Source organism: Dendrobates tinctorius, unplaced genomic scaffold (genome assembly GCF_039654945.1).
Source record: "Dendrobates tinctorius isolate UK_male_01 unplaced genomic scaffold, ASM3965494v1 ptg000060l, whole genome shotgun sequence".
NCBI lineage: Eukaryota > Metazoa > Chordata > Amphibia > Anura > Dendrobatidae > Dendrobates > Dendrobates tinctorius.
In genome coordinates, this window is record NW_027361728.1 from 14,950,040 (window position 1) to 14,972,796 (window position 22,757).

At 46.8% G+C, this 22,757-nt stretch overlaps 1 protein-coding gene across 1 annotated transcript in view; it reads right to left on the reverse strand.

The window, feature by feature from the left end:
- Nucleotides 1-22,757, reverse strand: part of LOC141092731 (anosmin-1-like) — a 137,975-nt gene that overhangs the window by 103,710 nt on the left and 11,508 nt on the right. The window contains exon 2 of the mRNA XM_073579123.1: nt 14,720-14,767. Coding sequence (XP_073435224.1) covers nt 14,720-14,767 — 48 coding nt within the window. The remainder of the gene's footprint in view (nt 1-14,719; nt 14,768-22,757) is intronic.

Genomic DNA, 22,757 nt, shown 5'->3' on the forward strand with positions numbered 1-22,757 from the left:
GAAACAATATTTTTTGGTATTAAGGGGGAAAATATGTTTTTGATCCTGACTACATCATCACATTTGATTAATACCTCTTCTTCACACATTTTAATAGAAAAAAAATATTAATAAGGTACAATGGTATAAGGATTGGGTATAATAATAAGTATTATAAAGAGTCATTTCTTTACAGTAAGAGGAATATTATATGCAAAGTTGCATAATTTGAATATTTTGGTAACACAAGTTTATGACAATTATGAAATAATCTGGATCATGGAAATATTAAGGGTATATGTTACTGAAGACATAACTACTCTGCATCAACATAAAGGCCTTGTTTTTATTTTTATTTTTATTCTTATTTTTCATTATTTTTAATTCTTTCACCAATATTTAGTAAAGTAATATCTACTGAGAATATTGCTTCATTAAATATAGCAATTATATGGTTCTTTTACTAAGGAAAATGTTTCACTTCTGAGTTATATGCAACAATTCTTTTATTCATTCATTCGCTCACTCATATATTCTTATTTTGGTTCATGGCTATACATTCCTACATATTATTAGTATAATAAATATATTCCTTATTAATAAAGATGAAAACACTGGTTACATAAAACACAGTGACACCTATGGGTTGAAAAAGGTAATTACACCTAAGACATAAAAAAAAAAAAAAAAAAAAAAAAAAATGTTCTATCACATGAAAAAAATATGGATAATAATGTATTATCACTTATTATTGGTTTATTATTTCAAACATTGAAATCCATATACGGTACAAATTCTGATAATTATATGGATATTACTGATTGCTATGGTACGCTGTGATATTATAGGATAGAAAAATTACCAGATTTGGTATAGACTAGGGAATGAAGACTTCAAGCAAGATACTGAAATTACGTTAATAAAGACTTTTCATATTAAAATTGATTCTTATCAGTTGCAAGAAGAAGAATGCCGCGATCCAGAAGTCCCAGAAGGTAACAAAGCTACGACTTCTGAGAAATGAACTGTGTTAATTACAAGTGCAGTATCCACCACTGACAGTCACAAGTGCAGTATCCACCACTGACAGTCACAAGTGCAGTATCCACCACTGACAGTCACGATTAAAGTGTCTAACCTGACAACCAGAGGACGATGATCCTATGATGCTGAGATGAACTGTGTTATCACGTTCTTACCAAGTTCCAGAGGTTTTCAATCACCTGTAAAGCTTCAATGTAAAGCTGGTGAACAATGAAGGTAATTAACCCTGACATATGTCCTGTGCATTAGGACAAGGACTGGTTATGGTGCTATGTTTAGCAAGGAAGAGTCATTTTAACCCTTGCTTTGCTGACCAAAGACGTCACACCTGTTCAAAGACCAGTGCCGATGGAGGATTCCAGAATATCCAAGGCGAGCCAATGTAAGCCCAGGTTTTTAAAGGTGACACTGCACAGATATTAAAGCTGCATTTCATCTATAGACTTTGTTTCTTATCAACATTTGAATTTATGGACTTTAATTTTTACACAACACGATTTCTACAACATCTATATGCTATAGAAAAACTGTGTTTTTAAAAGAACCAAGAAGAAGATAGAAGACATCAAAATGAAGACCAGATGACATCAGATGATGATGACTGAACCTGAGATGCTTCAATTTAGACTTAGGGAAGTATAATTATACATATTTTATATGAATATTGTTCACGGCTTACCATAACATGAATTCACATCAATTATGTCATTGAGTACTTATAACGGTAATCTGATATTATTATTATTATTGATATTAAATTATTTTGTCAAAGAAGATGAAAAGAAGAAAAAGATCTTGTTATATTTTGAGGGTTCCAATTAATGTCTGTCTCCCTCAAAAGGGGGAATTGTTAAATATTAATAATCCGTTAATTTCTTATAAGACTCAGTTCTGTACATTGCTTTAGCTTACACGACATAGGCTATTTTTAAGCTTGGCTCATGGTAGAAAGACAGCTCCATATATGTAGAGACCACGTGCTTTAGGAGACGTATATAATTCATGGCTAACTGTAGAGGTCGCTCTTCTTCCCTCACCATCATGAGAGACAGACACGAAGATGTCATCTGTTCTGGGCCATGACATGACATAACAGCTGGTATGTTACTTTACTACGAAGAAGCCGAACTGAGAGACAGACGCCATTTGCCATGTGAGATCTCGGAGCGAAGAAGAATACATGTTGCTTTGCTATGAACAATGGACAATCTCTCTTTCACTTATTTTTATTCACCTGTTTTTCTGTAATAACCTTTCTTTGATGGAAGAATCCAAATAAACCACTATATTTTTATCTGGTAACTAGCCCTGAGTATTTTACAGGATATGCATTATTTTACAACTTGCAAGCGTGGACACAACACCAAACCTCAAGTGCCACATGTGCAACTGATCACAAAGAAGGTAGTCAGCAATGCTACCTTGTTTCCCCCACTGTAAGCCCACCGGTTAGCACAGCAGCAAATGTTGAGGTGTCGTTGCAAGGCCACAGCAGTCAGGGAATCCCACTGATATATCAACGAAATACTGAATCTAGGCCATCAGAAAGAACACCAACTCCATCACCATCATCAACCCTCTCTCAGTCCGCCCTGTCCACCGCTACTTCCACCATATGCAGCTCTCAAGTCCAGCTCACCCTCCCAGACACTATGAGTAGGTCAAGAAAGTACTCAGTCTCTCATCCGCGTACACTGGGTTTGAACGCCCACATTGCCAAACTAATCTCGTTTGAGATGATGCCCTATCGGTTGGTGGAAAGCGCAGCTTTCCGCGAACTCATGGCCTATGCAGTACCACGCTATGACCTACCCAGTCGCCACTTCTTCTCTCGCAAAGCCATCACAGCCCTCCACCATCATGTGAAAGACCGCATTGTCCATGCACTCAAGCAGTCAGTGAGTGGAAAGGTGCACCTCACAACTGATGCATGGTCCAGTCGGCATGGCCAGGGCCGTTACGTGTCCATCACTGCGCACTGGGTTAATGTGGTGGATGCAGGGTCCACAGGGGACAGCAGTGGTGGGACAGTGCTGCCTAGCCCACGGTATAGGAAACAGTTGGCTGTAGGCGTTCGACCCTCCTCCTCCTCCTCCAGAAGCGAAAGCTCGTCCACAGAGCGCAGTCGTACGAGCACTCCATCTTCAGCTGCCACTGTTGCACACGAGGTGTCCCCCTATCGAGCAGCTAGTGGAAAGCGTCAGCAGGCTGTGTTGCAGATGATGTGTTTGGGCGACAGACACACCGCCGAGGTGCTGGCCGAGTACTTGAAGCGACAAACTGAGTCATGGCTGGGCAGTGTACATCTTGAGGCAGGCAAGGTAGTTAGTGATAACGGCTGTAATTTTGTGGCAGCCATAGCCCTTTCAAAACTCAGCCACATACCTTGCTTGGCTCACATCTTGAACCTGGTGGTGCAGTGCTTCCTCAAAAATTATCTGGAGTTAACAGCCCTGCTCCATAAGGTGCGAAGACTGTGCGTGCACATCCGCCGGTCGCCTGTACACTCCGTTCGTATGCAGAAGCTGCAGCGATTGCTCCACCTTCCCAACCACCGCCTCATTATCGACATTGCAACAAGGTGGAACTCCACCCTGCACATGGTGGAGCGGCTGTGCGAGCAGAGGCAGGCCATAATGCATTTGTGGGAGTATACACGGCCAGGCACTTTGAGAGCAGACATGGAGTTGACAGGTGTGCAGTGGTCGAAGCTGAAAGACCTCTGTAAAGTCCTTCAGTGTTTTGAGGAATACACACGGCTGGTAAGCGCAGACGACGCCATCCTAAGCATGAGCATCCCACTTATGCGTCTGCTCATGCAAACTTTGACGCACCTTAAGGAGCAGGCGTCTGCAGCCAATGTTGACGAGGAGGAAGAGGTGGAGGGAATCCTTGATGACATTCAGCCATTGTCTGCTCAGGGACCTCTCCTGGACGAGTTGGAGGAAGAAGAGGAGGAGGAGGATGATGATGGGGATGATTACTTAGGGGAGGAGGATGCATCTCGTGGGGCAAGTGAAAATGTTGGCGTGGCAAGGTCTGGTACAGGGTTTGTGCGTGACTGGAGGGATGTGGATTTGCCAGAAAGTGCTCCTCCAACCAGCACTCGCAGTGCATCATTGACACCGGGAACATTGGCCCACATGTCAGATTATGCCTTGCGGATCCTAAAAAGGGACCCACGCATTGCCAAAATGATGAACGATGACGACTACTGGTTGGCCAGCATCCTGGATCCACGCTATAAAGGCAAATTACAAAACATCATGCCACAGGAGAACCTTGACCTAATATTGGCTAATAAACAAGCAACTCTGGTAAATCGGTTGCTTGAGGCATTCCCAGCACACAGCAGCGGTGATGGTTCTCACACGAGCCGTACGGGCCGGGGGCAGCTTGGCAGAGGTGTTCATGGTGCACACAGCAGAAGTGGCGTTGGAGACAGGGGTTTCATGACAATGTTGTGGACTGATTTTTCAAGTACCGCTCACACAACTGGTAATACAGCATCGATGGAAAGTGACAGGAGATAGCAGTTGTCAACTATGGTTACAAACTACTTTTCCTCCCATATCGATGTTCTCCCACACAGGTCATTCCCCTTTGACTATTGGGCTGCTAAACTGGACACCTGGCCTGAATTGGCACAATATGCCTTACAGGAGCTCGCTTGCCCAGCTGCAAGTGTGCTATCGGAAAGAGTCTTCAGTGCAGCTGGATCAATCCTGACAGAAAAAAGGACCCGTCTGTCAACCCAAAATGTGGATGATCTAACCTTCATTAAAATGAACCATGCATGGGTTTCCAAGGATTTTGTCCCACCTTCCCCTGATGACACATAGGGTGACAGAAAAATGGCTTGCTTTGGTCCACCTCTTCCTGGGACTTGACCTATTTCGCCTTTTGCATCAGCTGAATGTCCAACATCAACATATGCCACTTTCTAAAACTCCCTAACTGTGCTGCCTCCCCACCCCATGGCCGGGGTCACCACCTAGCGCACGACACCGTGCGAGTGCCGTTGCCCTGGACAGGTGGGTAGGCCGACTCTTGGGCGCGGGCACTGGCACAGGGTCCTTCATAGTGCAATCAAGTGTCTCTGACGGTGGTGGTGCACACCCGCCGTCAGACACACCGCCGTACTATGAGGGGCCCAGTGCCAGTACCGACGCCCACGAGTGGGCCCCCCTTGCTTGGGCAGGGCCCCAGCATTTGCAATCTTTACCTCTCCCTGCTCCTCCGCTGTGTAGTCTGGGCCATCAAATCCATACTGTGCCTGACACCGTCTAAGCCTGCCTCCTGATGTATAGACATATCTTTTGAATGTGTACGCTATCCATACATGTTATCCGGGGATACGGTACACTTTCTCACCTTTGTGCAATCACTTGCAAGCCATACTGGGCCTAACACCGTCTGAGCCTGCCTCCTGATGTATAGACATATCTTTTGAATGTGTACGCTATCCATACATGTTATCCGGGGATACGGTACCCTTTCTCACCTTTGTGCAATCACTTGCAAGCCATACTGGGTCTTACACCGTCTGAGCCTGCCTCCTGATGTATAGACATATCTTTTGAATGTGTACGCTATCCATACATGTTATCCGGGGATATGGTACCCTTTCTCACCTTTGTGCAATCACTTGCAAGCCATACTGGGTCTTACACCGTCTGAGCCTGCCTCCTGATGTATAGACATATCTTTTGAATGTGTACGCTATCCATACATGTTATCTGGGGATACGGTACCCTTTCTCACCTTTGTGCAATCACTTGCAAGCCATAATGGGCCTAACACTGTCTGAGCCTGCCTCCTGATGTATAGACATATCTTTTGAATGTGTATACTATCCATACATGTTATCCGGGGATACCGTACCCTTTCTCACCTTTGTGCAATCACTTGCAAGCCATACTGGGCCTTACACCGTCTGAGCCTGCCTCCTGATGTATAGACATATCTTTTGAATGTGTACGCTATCCATACATGTTATCCGGGGATACGGTACCCTTTCTCACCTTTGTGCAATCACGTGTAACCCATACTGGGCGTGAGAACGGCTGGCGAGCTGTTAAGCAAGCTACAGCACCTGTGGTTTGCACACGTAAGTTTTTCATTTTTTTCAGGAATGACGGTTAGGCCTAATTCCGGAACTGCGGTTGACCTGCACTTACTGGGAAATTATCGTTCGCGAGTAATACTTGTAATCAGTGATCCCCATCACTAACGTTGTTCAGCGGGTTATCTGCACCTGTAAGCGACAAACGCTGGCCTTTTCAGTGTAGCGCACATGCAGCCACGGACATGTAAGGGCATGACACACCAGTTATTGGCCAATCTCATGTGCCAGAGCCTCACGTGTCCCTCTAGTAAGCCGGACTCGGACCGCGGGGCATGACGGAGTCTCGTTCGTTAACGGAATTAAGCTTTCAATGTGTGCATCTGATCTGTAGCTGGCATGGTTGAGGTTGCCCGTGTTGAGTCAAATTACGCCGTAGGCTCCACTCCTGGTGGTGCCCTTCTGGACATTCCTTTAAGGTTCAGCTTTGCAACCATACTGCCCACGTAAAACAAACACTTTGCCTTCATGAACGCTGTTTGGAGGGTCATGACTCGTGGGAATAACGCCGCCCAATCAGTTAACCTACTAGAGAGATCCTTTGTTGCTCCCAAGCATGACATCACACTCCCTAGGAGGAAGGTAATGCCACTGTGGCGACCGTACTCCTGGGGGCGACACAAGTGCACTGATGCCCAGCCACTGCTCGATGAATCTGCTGGTACATTGACCCAGACCACTACATTCCCATCGCACGCTACCCGGCCTGAATCTGACCCTGATGAAACTCAGGTTACCCTTCCCATATACAGTTCCATCTTACACGGTGACAAAGAGGAAGCTGCAGATGAAAGTGCAGGTTCGGCCCACCCGCCATCAGACACACCACCGTACTATCAGGGGCCCTGTGCCAGTGCCGTCGCCAACGAGTGGGCCCCCCCTGCTTGCTCAGGATCACAGCACTTGCAAGGTTGAAATACTGTGCAGTGAGATGGAAGATGGGGACGACGAGGAGTCCAGACTAGTACAGGGATTCCCTAGCGAGGAGACTTATTTCATTGTTTTCAATGTTTGGACAGCAATTTTTGGGGAGCACTATTCTCTGGAGAATGATAGATGGGGCCCACCATACACTGGAACATTCCAAAGGTGGACATCAGACACTGGAGCAGCATTTACAGGGCCCATTATACACTAGAGCATTAGAAATGGGGCCCATTATGTTTGGAGCATTATTTGGACCCATAAGACAGTGGAACTTCATCCATGGGGACCAACATATACTGTAGCATTATGTGGAGCTCATCATATACTGTTTCAAACATTATATGGGACCAATGATTCTGTATGGAGAAATAGATGGGCCTCGTCATGAGATGTAAAAAGTGAAGTATTTTTCATTGTACTATACCGCTATTTCTCTGCCGTATCGGAGCATGATGAGTTGTGGTATTATGTGTTAAAGGGGCGCTCTTTTGCCCAGGGCACATGAAAACCTGGAGCCAGCCCTACCCCCCCACAACTTTAGCCAAATAACCCCCATTTTTCAGTGCGTAACTTGTATTATGAAGTTAATTAAGGTTGACCAGCTTAAGTAAGAAGAATTGATGCTTTTGGCATTCAAATGAGCACTGTAGGTGTGTTTCCTGTCCTCCTCTCACTGCCGACTTTTATTCCCCATTGACTTACATTGGGTTTCGTGTTTCGGGACGACCCCGACTTTTCCCTATAATCGGCCGATCTTGCTCGACCCGACTTTTGGAAAAGTCGGGTTTCACGAAACGAAACTCGACCATAAAAAAACAAAAGTCGCTCAACTCTAGTGGTGAGTTCTCCTTCAATGGAAGTCTTCAAACAGAGGCTGGACAGACATCTGACTGGGATGATTTAGCGAATCCTGCTTTGAGCAGGGGGTTAACTAAATACCCTATGTTATTCTCATGCACGATTGCTATTTATTTACTAACTGCATCGTTTTTGCTTATTTTAATTTTATCTTAGGTTTTGTCTGTTTAGAGGCCAGTGTGGACATGCACCTTCATGTTGCATTCATACTAATGAATATTTCAGTTCATTTCTTCTGGTTCTTGCTTTAGTTTTTTTGCACTTTGTGCAAATAAGGCCTTTGCCTTACTTTTCTTTGATCTGGACATTACGTTTATAAAGCTCCCCATGGCTGGGTGTCCAATAGTCGGGGTTTTGGTGCCTTTGGTCTTGATCCGATGCCTCCTCTCTTCCTTCAGTTGCCGTTCTCTTTCCCTACTTTGTGTACTTGCCGCGACAGTCAGTTTCACTTGTACATGCGCATTATGTCTCAACCTGTCGCGGTAGCTGGGATATCCTGCGCATGCGCACTATGCTATTGGAATGAACTTTATTTATAGCATACTGGTTCAGTACACTGACAAAGATGGCGGCCACCATCCTGATTGTCGATACGCGTTACTTCCAATGGCTTTTAATCGTTATCTAATTATTTACACATGTGAATGTTACTTGTTTACATATATATACAGTGGGGCAAAAAAGTATTTAGTCAGTCAGCAATAGTGCAAGTTCCACCACTTAAAAAGATGAGAGGCGTCTGTAATTTACATCATAGGTAGACCTCAACTATGGGAGACAAACTGAGAAAAAAAAATCCAGAAAATCACAATGTCTGTTTTTTTTTAATTTTATTTGCATATTATGGTGGAAAATAAGTATTTGGTCAGAAACAAGCAATCAAGATTTCTGGCTCTCACAGACCTGTAACTTCTTCTTTAAGAGTCTCCTCTTTCGTCCACTCATTACCTGTAGTAATGGCACCTGTTTAAACTTGTTATCAGTATAAAAAGACACCTGTGCACACCCTCAAACAGTCTGACTCCAAACTCCACTATGGTGAAGACCAAAGAGCTGTCAAAGGACACCAGAAACAAAATTGTAGCCCTGCACCAGGCTGGGAAGACTGAATCTGCAATAGCCAACCAGCTTGGAGTGAAGAAATCAACTGTGGGAGCAATAATTAGAAAATGGAAGACATACAAGACCACTGATAATCTCCCTCGATCTGGTGCTCCACGCAAAATCCCACCCCGTGGGGTCAGAATGATCACAAGAACGGTGAGCAAAAATCCCAGATCCACGCGGGGGGACCTAGTGAATGAACTGCAGAGAGCTGGGACCAATGTAACAAGGCCTACCATAAGTAACACACTACGCCACCATGGACTCAGATCCTGCAGTGCCAGACGTGTCCCACTGCTTAAGCCTGTACATGTCCGGGCCCGTCTGAAGTTTGCTAGAGAGCATTTGGATGATACAGAGGAGTTTTGGGAGAATGTCCTATGGTCTGATGAAACCAAACTGGAACTGTTTGGTAGAAACACAACTTGTCGTGTTTGGAGGAAAAAGAATACTGAGTTGCATCCATCAAACACCATACCTACTGTAAAGCATGGTGGTGGAAACATCATGCTTTGGGGCTGTTTCTCTGCAAAGGGGCCAGGACGACTGATCCGGGTACATGAAAGAATGAATGGGGCCATGTATCGTGAGATTTTGAGTGCAAACCTCCTTCCATCAGCAAGGGCATTGAAGATGAAACGTGGCTGGGTCTTTCAACATGACAATGATCCAAAGCACACCGCCAGGGCAACGAAGGAGTGGCTTCGTAAGAAGCATTTCAAGGTCCTGGAGTGGCCTAGTCAGTCTCCAGATCTCAACCCTATAGAAAACCTTTGGAGGGAGTTGAAAGTCCGTGTTGCCAAGCGAAAAGCCAAAAACATCACTGCTCTAGAGGAGATCTGCATGGAGGAATGGGCCAACATACCAACAACAGTGTGTGGCAACCTTGTGAAGACTTACAGAAAACGTTTGACCTCTGTCATTGCCATCAAAGGATATATCACAAAGTATTGAGATGAAATTTTGTTTCTGACCAAATACTTATTTTCCACCATAATATGCAAATAAAATGAAAAAAAAACAGACAATGTGATTTTCTGGATTTTTTTTTCTCAGTTTGTCTCCCATAGTTGAGGTCTACCTATGATGTAAATTACAGACGCCTCTCATCTTTTTAAGTGGTGGAACTTGCACTATTGCTGACTGACTAAATACTTTTTTGCCTCACTCTACCTCTCACATGCAAACAGAGGCAAACATCATCCCTGAAGAAGCCACATATGTCGGTGGCGATACTCGTGGGGTCGCTTCCTCCTCCTTCATTCTAATTCACCAGTATGGCCCCATCTGCAATGTCTTCATCTTCATAAGTTCAGGTTTGACAGTCTGTTTTCTCTGGATGCACAACCTTTTTGGTATTATCCAATGTGCACCACTGAAACTTTTTATCAGGGTCTCATTATCTTATTTTATATGCACCTCTGCACTTTCTACATATATGGCTTGATCCTTTTTCTCTTTACCACACTATTATGTGTCTTAGGGTCCATATATATTTTTTGCTCATATTTTTGGCTCATATTTATATAGCTGTTTTATTATAGGTGCTATTTATTTTCCTTCTTTACATGGTGCTGTGAACATAGTCCCATTACATGCTGGGCATATTGGGATTTATTAATTCATGCTTATTTTTTCGGCTTGGTATATTAACCTATTCAAGTGTTTAATATTGCTCAGTCTGCTCAAAGTCATTTCTGGGGCCACGCAAACTTTGGAACAGTCTTTTTGGAGGAGTGTCATTGCCGCATTATGGGCATGACATGTGTATTCACCATGTTTTTGGTTTTTAAATGTTTTTAATATTGTCTTTGTTTGCATGGTTGTATTACTAAATAAAATATTGTTTTTTACTTAAATTTTTGGTGATCCCTATCTTTCAGCATGTGCCACTCCCTTTGTTTTTGCCTATGCCGTGCAATTAACATGCTGCATGTGATCCAATTAATTATTTAGAGTTCATTATCTCTTAGGTGGTGCCCTCCTTTTTTCTCTTTGTATTCTTCTACTTTGTGTGGATGACGCCTTTTATGCCATCATGCTCCTGTAAGGCGGCCAGGGTGGTAGCCATGGCAACTGGCTTTACTGTTCCCACACCCTGACGCCTCACAGATAAAACAAGTCCTTTCTGCTGTATGTGTGATGTGCGCAGCAGAGTACTCACTTCAGTTGCTAACAGTTCATCTTTTCTTCTAACATGAGCACTCATCACTTTGGCTCCATAATTCACACAGAGCTGAATATCCTGCACTTTCCCTGCCTTCCGGGCAGACTCCATTCTTACTGTAATCTTTCTCTCTTCTCCCTGCCATCTCTTTGGATAATCTGTATCCAGTCCATGCCTTGCTTTTACCTGCCATCCGGGCAGCCTCTTTGGACAATCCGAGTCCCATCTATACCTTCCATGTCACCAGCTCCCTGTCAGCCCCTCGTACGGTCCCTTTAGGGAAAAGTGCCAGAAACACCATTTCAGCTACTCCTGCCCCGGTTTTAAGCGGGAGTCACACACAGCAATCTCGCTAGCGATATCGCTGCTGAGTCACAACTTTTGTGACATAACAGCGATCTCACCAGCGAGATCCCTGTGTGTGACAGCGATCAGCGAGCGGCCCCCTGCCGGTATCGCTGATCGCTGTAAGAAACCTCTGGACATTTTTTTGGTCGCTGGTTTCCCGCTGGCCAGCACGCATCGCTGCGTGTGACAGGCGGGAGACCAGCGATCAGCTGTAAAAAATAGAATTAAAATAAAAAATATTGTTATTCTCACCTTCCGACGTCCCGCGCAGCATTCCTGCCTCTCTCCACGCTCCGGTCCCAGTGATCCTTTGCACGAATGACCGCGAGACTTCGCGCTCCCGCGAGACCGTGACGTCTCGTGGTCATTCTCGCAAAGGATTACTGGGACCGGAGCGTGGAGAGAGGCAGGAATGCTGCGCGGGACGTCGGAAGGTGAGAATAACAATATTTTTATTTTAGTTCTATTTTTTACAGGGATGGCAAGCGATTGCGGGCGCTCGGCATCGCTGTGCTGATCGCTGGTGAAGCTGTCTGTGTGACAGCTCACCAGCGATCACATAGCGACTTACCAGCGATCCTGACACCTTGATATCGGTGTTGGTATCGCTGGTAAGTCGCTATGTGTGACTCCAGCTTTAGACCCCAGATCCTTCCTGGGTATGGTCCTGCTGAGCTAGTGCTCGTCTGTGCTACTCTCCAGTCTGGGGCCCCTTACTGCACCTTACTGCCGTCTGCAGCTTTATCCCCATGGTCTGTAATTATTTACATTTATTCTATGCTATCCTATCTCTATGATGCCCCCATTGTACTCTAATACCTTATGGACCTATACAATGTCCTAATCTATCCCTAAGCTAAAGCACAATACATCACATTACAGTACATGACAATAGCATTAGGAAACCACACATTAACAATGAGGTGCTGCATGTAACCCTGTGAACAGTGTCCAGGAGAGAGAAGGCACATGAGGGTCCCCGCCACCTCCTTACACTCCTGGGCAGACGTACTTCTATCTGCCCTGCTGAGGGCAGAGGAAAGTACTGTGGAGCGCATGTGCTTGCAAAGGTCAAAGACCACTGATGACTCGGAAGTAAAGCTGGCGTATGCGCACAATAGCACTTTGATATACCCTCGGCAGGGCAGAGAGAAGTACACCTGCACAGGAGTGCGATGTCGGGTACACTGTGAATGACGCATCATCCACATGAAACAGGGAAGGAGTGCAGCAATCGCAAAAAGAGAGGAAGCGCCAGATCAAGACTAGAGACACCCATCAGACTGCACTGTGCCATCTGTGAGCATAATACAAGCTATTTTTTATCTGCAGAGTGGATTGGGGAATTTTTTACAGCATTCCACTATGCACCAACCTACTTCTCCTCCCTCCTCTCAGTCTACCACCCTACCAAAGCCCTTTGTTCTGCTAATGACCTAAGACTAACATCCTCAATAATTCGAACCTCCCACTACCATCTCCAGGACTTGGTACGTGCTGCAGCAATTCTTTGAAATACACTACCCAAAGCAATTAGAGTAATCCAAAATATCCATAGTTTTAAGTATGGTCTAAAACGCATTTCTTTAGACTGACCTATTGTTTCACCTCACTTATCTAACTATCCCAGTGTAAGGCAGCCAGGGTGGTAGTCGTGGCAACAGGCTATACTGTTCCCACACCCTGGCTCCCCACAGACAAAATACAATGTCCCTTCTGCCGCATGTGCAGCGTGCGCAGCAGTGCACTCAGCGTTACTGTCAGGATCCTCTCAGGTTCTGTCACTCCGGCTCCATGTTTCCAAATTGCACAAAATATCTCAGAGTCACAGTTCTTTTCCAACAGTTTTACTTTACTATTCAGCAAGGCATTCATCTCTCTGGCAGCACAAGTTAAACACAAAGACATCTTAACTTTCCCTGCTGTCCAGGCAGCCTCTATCCTTTCTAGCAACTCTGTCTCCCTTCTCCCGGCAATCCCTGCCATATCTTTGGACAGTCCGTGTCCCGTCCGTGCCTTCAGCGCCAGCAGCTCCCTGTCAGCCTCTTGTCCGTTTCCAATTGGGAAAGGTTCAAGGATTGCCATCTCAGCTGCTCCCACTCCGGTCGTAGACCCCGGATCCTTCTTGGGGATGGTCCTGTTGAGCTGGTGCCCGACTGCACTATTCTCCGCCTGGGGACCCTTACTGCCATAGAAGCTTTATCCCCATGGCCGGCCATCTGCTTCATCTGCTGCTTACACCTTGCCCTGGGCAAGCCTGCCCGGGCTTCTGCTCGGAAGTCCCTCTCCTATATCCCTATGACTCTAGACTGCTCTGTAACTCCTCCCAGCTGAAAAAACCCCTATGCTAACTTATACTCTTATTCTATTCTACTCTATTCTCTATGATGCTCTCCCCCTACTGTAATTCCCCTATGGTCCTATACTATCCCTAAGCTGATACACAGTCCATAACAAATGCATCACATTACAATACACACACAATTATAATAACATTGGTGCGCAATGAGGTGCCGCACATAGCATGTGAACAGTGTCCAAAGGAGAGGAGGCAATTGATGGTTCCCCGCCACCTCCTTACACCTGTATTGCCCACACAAAATTTTCTTCCAAATCAGGACATTCGCAGCATCTGTTCACACACCCTCCACTCATTTATTAGCCCTTTGTGTCACTGCTTGTGCTGATACTGCCTGGTGACCATTTCATGCAGCGTTGTGAATCCCACTATGTATTTTATTGATGGCTTTCTCCTTTTGTGTCTCCCCCTATTTCCTCATAATTTGTAAGCTTGCAGGGCCCTCACTCCTTTTGATATTTGATGATTTTATGTGTTTTTCTATAGTGTTTTTACTTTCTTGACAAGTCCTCTCTAAAATGTAAAGTGCTGTGGAACAGGTTGGCGCTATAGAACTAAAAATTAATATTATTATTATTATGCTGTAAAAAGGCCTTAATAGTGGTGGCCGTACTTTACATGCAAAAAACCTGGTGACAGGTTCCCTTTAATGTTTAACTAATTTAATTTTACACATCTGCATGACTTTACACTATTGCTTGTCCATAAAAAATGAGCAATCAAGGCAGGATTAATAGGCAGACCAAAGGTAAAGTGTAAATAAGGCCTTAAGTCAATCATCTAAAATGAGACAGTCATGTGTACTTACTTGTGTACAGCGCCGCTTATTCCCACACCATAACAAAATGTCATCACTCTAGGATAAAAAAAGAATATAGAATTCATGATCTATGAGGTCCGTTCCACAAAAAAGTAACACAAATAACATAAATAGTAATATATGCAGACAATTAGGAACAAATATCTCAAATTTAGAGTTCTTTGAACCGTCTTAAGACCCCCATACACATTAGACTAATGTCATGATTCCAAATGGATTTCTCACATAAAAAGTACTGCAGACAAAATTATCAGCAATATTAGGCGACCAAGCAGATTGCAGCTTTTTTTCCAGTGCTGGTCAGAAAGTTATCAAAGGAATTGTCATAAGTGACTATTATCTGCTAAGGATTAGAAGGGTCACGGTCTTTGTGCTGCCCCCACATGTGGCACAGAAAAGCATCACTGGCTGGTTACAGAATCATTCATGTTGTGCAGTAGAGGCATCAGCAAACTCAGCATATTCATTGCAGAAAGTTCTGAGACTGGAAATTAGTTCTATCATGGTCACGTGTGTCAGGACGTAGATGTTTCCGCAAGGCGAACCCATGTGACACACGTGACCCTGGATACACCGCCTCATGTGGGGCACATTTAAATAATAAAACGTGCAGGTGGATACGCCGCCTCCACCTGGCGAATTTGGGTATTACACGTTATAAATACAATCTGGAAACCCCGCCTCCAGAAAGGCGAATTTAAATAATAAAGGGGGAACCTGGGAAACATTAACAATGGTGGGCCCTGCGATAGGGAATGGGGACATGGAGACCTCCTAAGCTCCCCTGAGCCAGTGTCCCTGCACTCCTTACATTCCCTAAACAGGCTCCGCACCTGTTGCCACACGCGTACCTTAACGCCCTTGCTCACCCTGACCCTAAACCCTCACTAGGGAATGGGTCGGTGCGGAGACTAATCCCACCACTGCACTAATAACACACATGAGGAAAGAGACAATACAGGGGAAACACCACTTAGCTTTGCTCTGCTGCGTGCGCTGCCAGCAACAGAGCCCACCACCTGCGTGCGTCTTCTCCTCCACCCGGATCCATCACCATAACAGGATCCTTCACCTTAGTGCAGCCTTGGAGCAGAGTCCACCACCAGTTGCAGCTGCTAAGTACCAGAGTCCCAAGGAAGTGTTCAGCTTCTGCCACGAAGTCAAGCATGCTTGAGTCCAGCTCAGCAACCAAGTCCCACATGGTGAGTTCCACTCTCTATAGTAGCCACTCCACCAGACCATGCAGACACTTCCCGCTGACACCATCACTGCGACCCCACCACGCCATGCCAGCCCTTCATCCAGACACCATAGCTGAAACACGTCCCCCCTGACTAAGCTGCGCAGGACTCCTCACCAGCTCCATCCTTCCTCCAGGCTCTCCAAAAAACAGAGTGAACACACTCTCACAATATCACAGACAGTGATTGCAACCCCTAGTACACCTTTATAGGGTGTCACACCTGATCCCTAATTAAGTGCACAAAAACCTAAAGTGCAATACACCTACCCACCACCGGGGACAGTCAAAACACCTTGGAACTTTCCAAAGTAAAAAAAGTTCACCCAGTGCAATTTAAAACTGTCAGATCATGACAGTACCCCCTCCTTAATGAGGGGCCTCTGGACCCTCAAGACCACCCCTCATTAGGGAAACACCTACAGCGGGGACGCCCAGACCCTGAGTTCACCCCACCATTACCTGACACTTCAGGTTTATGGCAAACGCACCGCTGGTATTGGCAATAAAGTTCATTTTGGAGGCACCACTCATCTCCACAGAGCCGACCTGGGGAACGAGTTTATGTATATGTATGTTTGTTTTGAGCTGATCAGGCTCCAAAACACACTTCCACAAGATGTTTTTTGGTGGCACACATACATGCTCATTCACACACAGGTCCGGACCTGAACGTTTATTGCACACATACATTTGTCATTTTTTGGTGAACTCACTCTGGACTTGACCGAGGCGTCCCCCTGTGTCACCACCCTCACACCCCCACTATTCACCAAGGGACACCACCCTCCAACCCTTTCACCATGAGGACTGCGCCTCATAGGGTTGGTTAATGGCGAGGGTAGAGATTTGTCCCTACTCCCCCGCAGCACACCTGCTGCACACACCAGGAGGAGAAGGGGACGGGAAATGGAGGAAATATACTCTCGCTGGTCGCCTCCACACGACCAGGAGGGCGGCTTCTTCGATGGTATGAAGATTTGGCATAAAAACCCCGCGGACTCTCACACCAGTCAGTTCACCACAGGGGCGTACCCCTTCACCTCGGGGAATACCAGGCAGCTCCGTGGGGCACCATTCCTCCCACCTGCCTGGGTGCGCCCGCCTGCATGAACCAGTCCTGCTCCCCAGCAGCGACTCTAGGGGGTTTTAGTACCATAGCCGCAGGAATATGGAGGAAAATATATATACTCGCTGGTCGCCTCCACACGACCAGGAGGGGCGGCATCGAAGATTTGGCATGAGCCCCGCGGACTATTCACCAATCCGCTCACTACAGGGACGTACCCCTTCACCTCGGGGAATACCAGGCAGCTCCGTGGGGCACCATTCCTCCCACCTGCCTGGGTGCGTCCCCTGTAAGAGCAAGTCCCGCTCCCCAGCAGTGACTACACACCTAGTCTGCTCACCACAGGGATGTACCCCTTCACCTCGGGGAATACCAGGCAGCTCCGTGGGGCACCATTCCTCCCACCTGCCTGGGTACCTCCCCGTGCAAGAGCAAGTCCCGCTCCCCAGGAGCGACTCTAGGGGCTTTTGCCAGACCGCAGCCGCCATTTTTGTTTCTCTGGTTATCTGAGCAGAGGCCCCAGACCCTGATAACTGCTGCTGCAGCGGCTTAAACACACCTTGCCGCTCCCCACTCACATCAGTGAGGCCCGGCAGCAATTACTCAGCGGTCTCCACATGGCCAAAGCTCACCAGAAAAAAAAAACTGTATGGCCTGTGATAATGTCATGGTCACGTGTGTCAGGACGTAGATGTTTCCGCAAGGCGAACCCATGTGACACACGTGACCCTGGATACACCGCCTCATGTGGGGCGCATTTAAATAATAAAACGTGCAGGTGGATACGCCGCCTCCACCTGGCGAATTTGGGTATTACACGTTATAAATACAATCTGGAAACCCCGCCTCCAGAAAGGCGAATTTAAATAATAAAGGGGGAACCTGGGAAACATTAACAATGGTGGGCCCAGCGATAGGGAATGGGGACATGGAGACCTCCTAAGCTCCCCTGAGCCAGTGTCCCTGCACTCCTTACATTCCCTAAACAGGCTCCGCACCTGTTGCCGCACGCGTACCTTAACGCCCTTGCTCACCCTGACCCTAAACCCTCACTAGGGAATGGGTCGGTGCGGAGACTAATCCCACCACTGCACTAATAACACACATGAGGAAAGAGACAATACAGGGGAAACACCACTTAGCTTTGCTCTGCTGCGTGCGCTCCCAGCAACAGAGCCCACCACCTGCGTGCGTCTTCTCCTCCACCCGGATCCATCACCATAACAGGATCCTTCACCTTAGTGCAGCCTTGGAGCAGAGTCCACCACCAGTTGCAGCTGCTAAGTACCAGAGTCCCAAGGAAGTGTTCAGCTTCTGCCACGAAGTCAAGCATGCTTGAGTCCAGCTCAGCAACCAAGTCCCACATGGTGAGTGCCACTCTCCATAGTAGCCACTCCACCAGACCATGCAGACACTTCCCGCTGACACCATCACTGCGACCCCACCACGCCATGCCAGCCCTTCATCCAGACACCATAGCTGAAACACGTCCCCCCTGGCTAAGCTGCGCAGGACTCCTCACCAGCTCCATCCTTCCTCCAGGCTCTCCAAAAAACAGAGTGAACACACTCTCACAATATCACAGACAGTGATTGCAACCCCTAGTACACCTTTATAGGGTGTCACACCTGATCCCTAATTAAGTGCACAAAAACCTAAAGTGCAATACACCTACCCACCACCGGGGACAGTCAAAACACCTTGGAACTTTCCAAAGTAAAAAAAGTTCACCCAGTGCAATTTAAAACTGTCAGATCATGACAGTACCCCCTCCTTAATGAGGGGCCTCTGGACCCTCAAGACCACCCCTCATTAGGGAAACACCTACAGCGGGGACGCCCAGACCCTGAGTTCACCCCACCATTACCTGACACTTCAGGTTTATGGCAAACGCACCGCTGGTATTGGCAATAAAGTTCATTTTGGAGGCACCACTCATCTCCACAGAGCCGACCTGGGGAACGAGTTTATGTATGTGTATGTTTGTTTTGAGCTGATCAGGCTCCAAAACACACTTCCACAAGATGTTTTTTGGTGGCACACATACATGCTCATTCACACACAGGTCCGGACCTGAACGTTTATTGCACACATACATTTGTCATTTTTTGGTGAACTCACTCTGGACTTGACCGAGGCGTCCCCCTGTGTCACCACCCTCACACCCCCACTATTCACCAAGGGACACCACCCTCCAACCCTTTCACCATGAGGACTGCGCCTCATAGGGTTGGTTAATGGCGAGGGTAGAGATTTGTCCCTACTCCCCCGCAGCACACCTGCTGCACACACCAGGAGGAGAAGGGGACGGGAAATGGAGGAAATATACTCTCGCTGGTCGCCTCCACACGACCAGGAGGGCGGCTTCTTGGCTTCTTCGATGGTATGAAGATTTGGCATAAAAACCCCGCGGACTCTCACACCAGTCAGTTCACCACAAGGGCGTACCCCTTCACTTCGGGGAATACCAGGCAGCTCCGTGGGGCACCATTCCTCCCACCTGCCTGGGTGCGCCCGCCTGCATGAACCAGTCCTGCTCCCCAGCAGCGACTCTAGGGGGTTTTAGTACCATAGCCGCAGGAATATGGAGGAAAATATATATACTCGCTGGTCGCCTCCACACGACCAGGAGGGGCGGCATCGAAGATTTGGCATGAGCCCCGCGGACTATTCACCAATCCGCTCACTACAGGGACGTACCCCTTCACCTCGGGGAATACCAGGCAGCTCCGTGGGGCACCATTCCTCCCACCTGCCTGGGTGCGTCCCCTGTAAGAGCAAGTCCCGCTCCCCAGCAGCGACTACACACCTAGTCTGCTCACCACAGGGATGTACCCCTTCACCTCGGGGAATACCAGGCAGCTCCGTGGGGCTCCATTCCTCCCACCTGCCTGGGTACCTCCCCGTGCAAGAGCAAGTCCCGCTCCCCAGGAGCGACTCTAGGGGCTTTTGCCAGACCGCAGCCGCCATTTTTGTTTCTCTGGTTATCTGAGCAGAGGCCCCAGACCCTGATAACTGCTGCTGCAGCAGCTTAAACACACCTTGCCGCTCCCCACTCACATCAGTGAGGCCCGGCAGCAATTACTCAGCGGTCTCCACATGGCCAAAGCTCACCAGAAAAAAAAAACTGTATGGCCTGTGATAATGTCATGGTCACGTGTGTCAGGACGTAGATGTTTCCGCAAGGCGAACCCATGTGACACACGTGACCCTGGATACACCGCCTCATGTGGGGCGCATTTAAATAATAAAACGTGCAGGTGGATACGCCGCCTCCACCTGGCGAATTTGGGTATTACACGTTATAAATACAATCTGGAAACCCCGCCTCCAGAAAGGCGAATTTAAATAATAAAGGGGGAACCTGGGAAACATTAACAATGGTGGGCCCTGCGATAGGGAATGGGGACATGGAGACCTCCTAAGCTCCCCTGAGCCAGTGTCCCTGCACTCCTTACATTCCCTAAACAGGCTCCGCACCTGTTGCCGCACGCGTACCTTAACGCCCTTGCTCACCCTGACCCTAAACCCTCACTAGGGAATGGGTCGGTGCGGAGACTAATCCCACCACTGCACTAATAACACACATGAGGAAAGAGACAATACAGGGGAAACACCACTTAGCTTTGCTCTGCTGCGTGCGTTCCCAGCAACAGAGCCCACCACCTGCGTGCGTCTTCTCCTCCACCCGGATCCATCACCATAACAGGATCCTTCACCTTAGTGCAGCCTTGGAGCAGAGTCCACCACCAGTTGCAGCTGCTAAGTACCAGAGTCCCAAGGAAGTGTTCAGCTTCTGCCACGAAGTCAAGCATGCTTGAGTCCAGCTCAGCAACCAAGTCCCACATGGTGAGTGCCACTCTCCATAGTAGCCACTCCACCAGACCATGCAGACACTTCCCGCTGACACCATCACTGCGACCCCACCACGCCATGCCAGCCCTTCATCCAGACACCATAGCTGAAACACGTCCCCCCTGGCTAAGCTGCGCAGGACTCCTCACCAGCTCCATCCTTCCTCCAGGCTCTCCAAAAAACAGAGTGAACACACTCTCACAATATCACAGACAGTGATTGCAACCCCTAGTACACCTTTATAGGGTGTCACACCTGATCCCTAATTAAGTGCACAAAAACCTAAAGTGCAATACACCTACCCGCCACCGGGGACAGTCAAAACACCTTGGAACTTTCCAAAGTAAAAAAAGTTCACCCAGTGCAATTTAAAACTGTCAGATCATGACAAGTTCCATACATTAGAATGGAGTCATTTATGTGAGGATTTCTGCTAGTCTCATCTGATGAATGGGACAGTTGGTGAATGTTCTGCATTAATTCTGCAGCATGTGAACATACCTTTAAGGTGGCCACACACATCAGACAGCTGTCAGCTGAATTGGCAGATATACCCGACTTTACTAGAATGTGTATAGGGTCATATGCTCTCAGTGCGGTAACATGTAACTTAGTCACAAATTGCTGAAGAAGAGGCAGAGTGCAGTTCTACCACAACAGACGGATATGCTGCTTCTTGTTTTTCGCTTTTCTCTATTATACCATAGTGCCTAGAAGCAGAATCAGTGCTTTTAATATTGTGTTGCATCTAGCTTTTTTTTCTGCAAATACTGAATGAACCAATGATTTGCTTCCCACAAGATATTCAGATCGCACTTGGCCATGCAAGTCAATGAGTCCTTGGGAAACATCGGACTGCACTCGGATGACATCTGAGTACAGTCTGATTTCGGCGGACTAACAGAATGGAGAAGATGGAGACATACGAGAAAATCGTGTCACACGCTGATCAAACTCTGATCAGAGTTTGAGCAAAGTGTGATTTACACCCGATTCTCTCAAATAAGAGAATATATGCTCATGTTACTTTCATATGATACAATGTGTTGGCAGCGGATTATTCAGGATACTCTCCAAGCATGTGACAACAGAGCTTCTTTATTCAGGAATAAACAGGAAAAATATATGTTAAGATTAATAGATCAGGATTAAATCATTTGTGTGTCTCTATCTGTGCAGCATCTACAGCAGGCTGCTTCTCTCATACACAGACACAGAAAAACAGGAAATGCAGTCACATGCTCTCCCTGCGTGAGCCTCTGGGAGGTTTTTTTTTATTCTAACTTTATAAACAGCATACAAATCTAGCAACTAAGCTCTCATAGACAGGAATGGAGTTGTTGCAACAAACATATTCCAACACCCCCACTCAACAACTACTTATCCTGTTAGTCCCATTGCGGTTCTGAAGTCCACAAACTTGACTCATGATAATGGCTTTGGCATACCATCGGCTATCATCTTGTCAGACTCGCAATAAGCAAACTCAAGTACACCACGTTCCACTAAGTCACGTAAGTGGTGATGTTTTACATCAATGTGCTTAGTCCTTACACTAATCTTCTCACTGCTGGCAAGTTCAATGCATCCTTGGTTGTCCTCATAGATAACTGTTGGTTGACCTAATGGCTTGCCGAAATCTTCCAAAAGTTGTTTCAACCAAATTACTTCTTGACTTGCATAAGCAGCAGACATATATTCTGCTTCTGTAGAAGATAATGTGACTGACACTTGTTTTCTGCTGGACCAAGAAGTTGAATTTTTTCCTAACTTGAACAAGTAACCACTTGTTGATTTCCGATCACTTGACTCTTCAGCCCAATCTGCATCCACATAACCTCTGAGAGTGAGATCTCCTGATG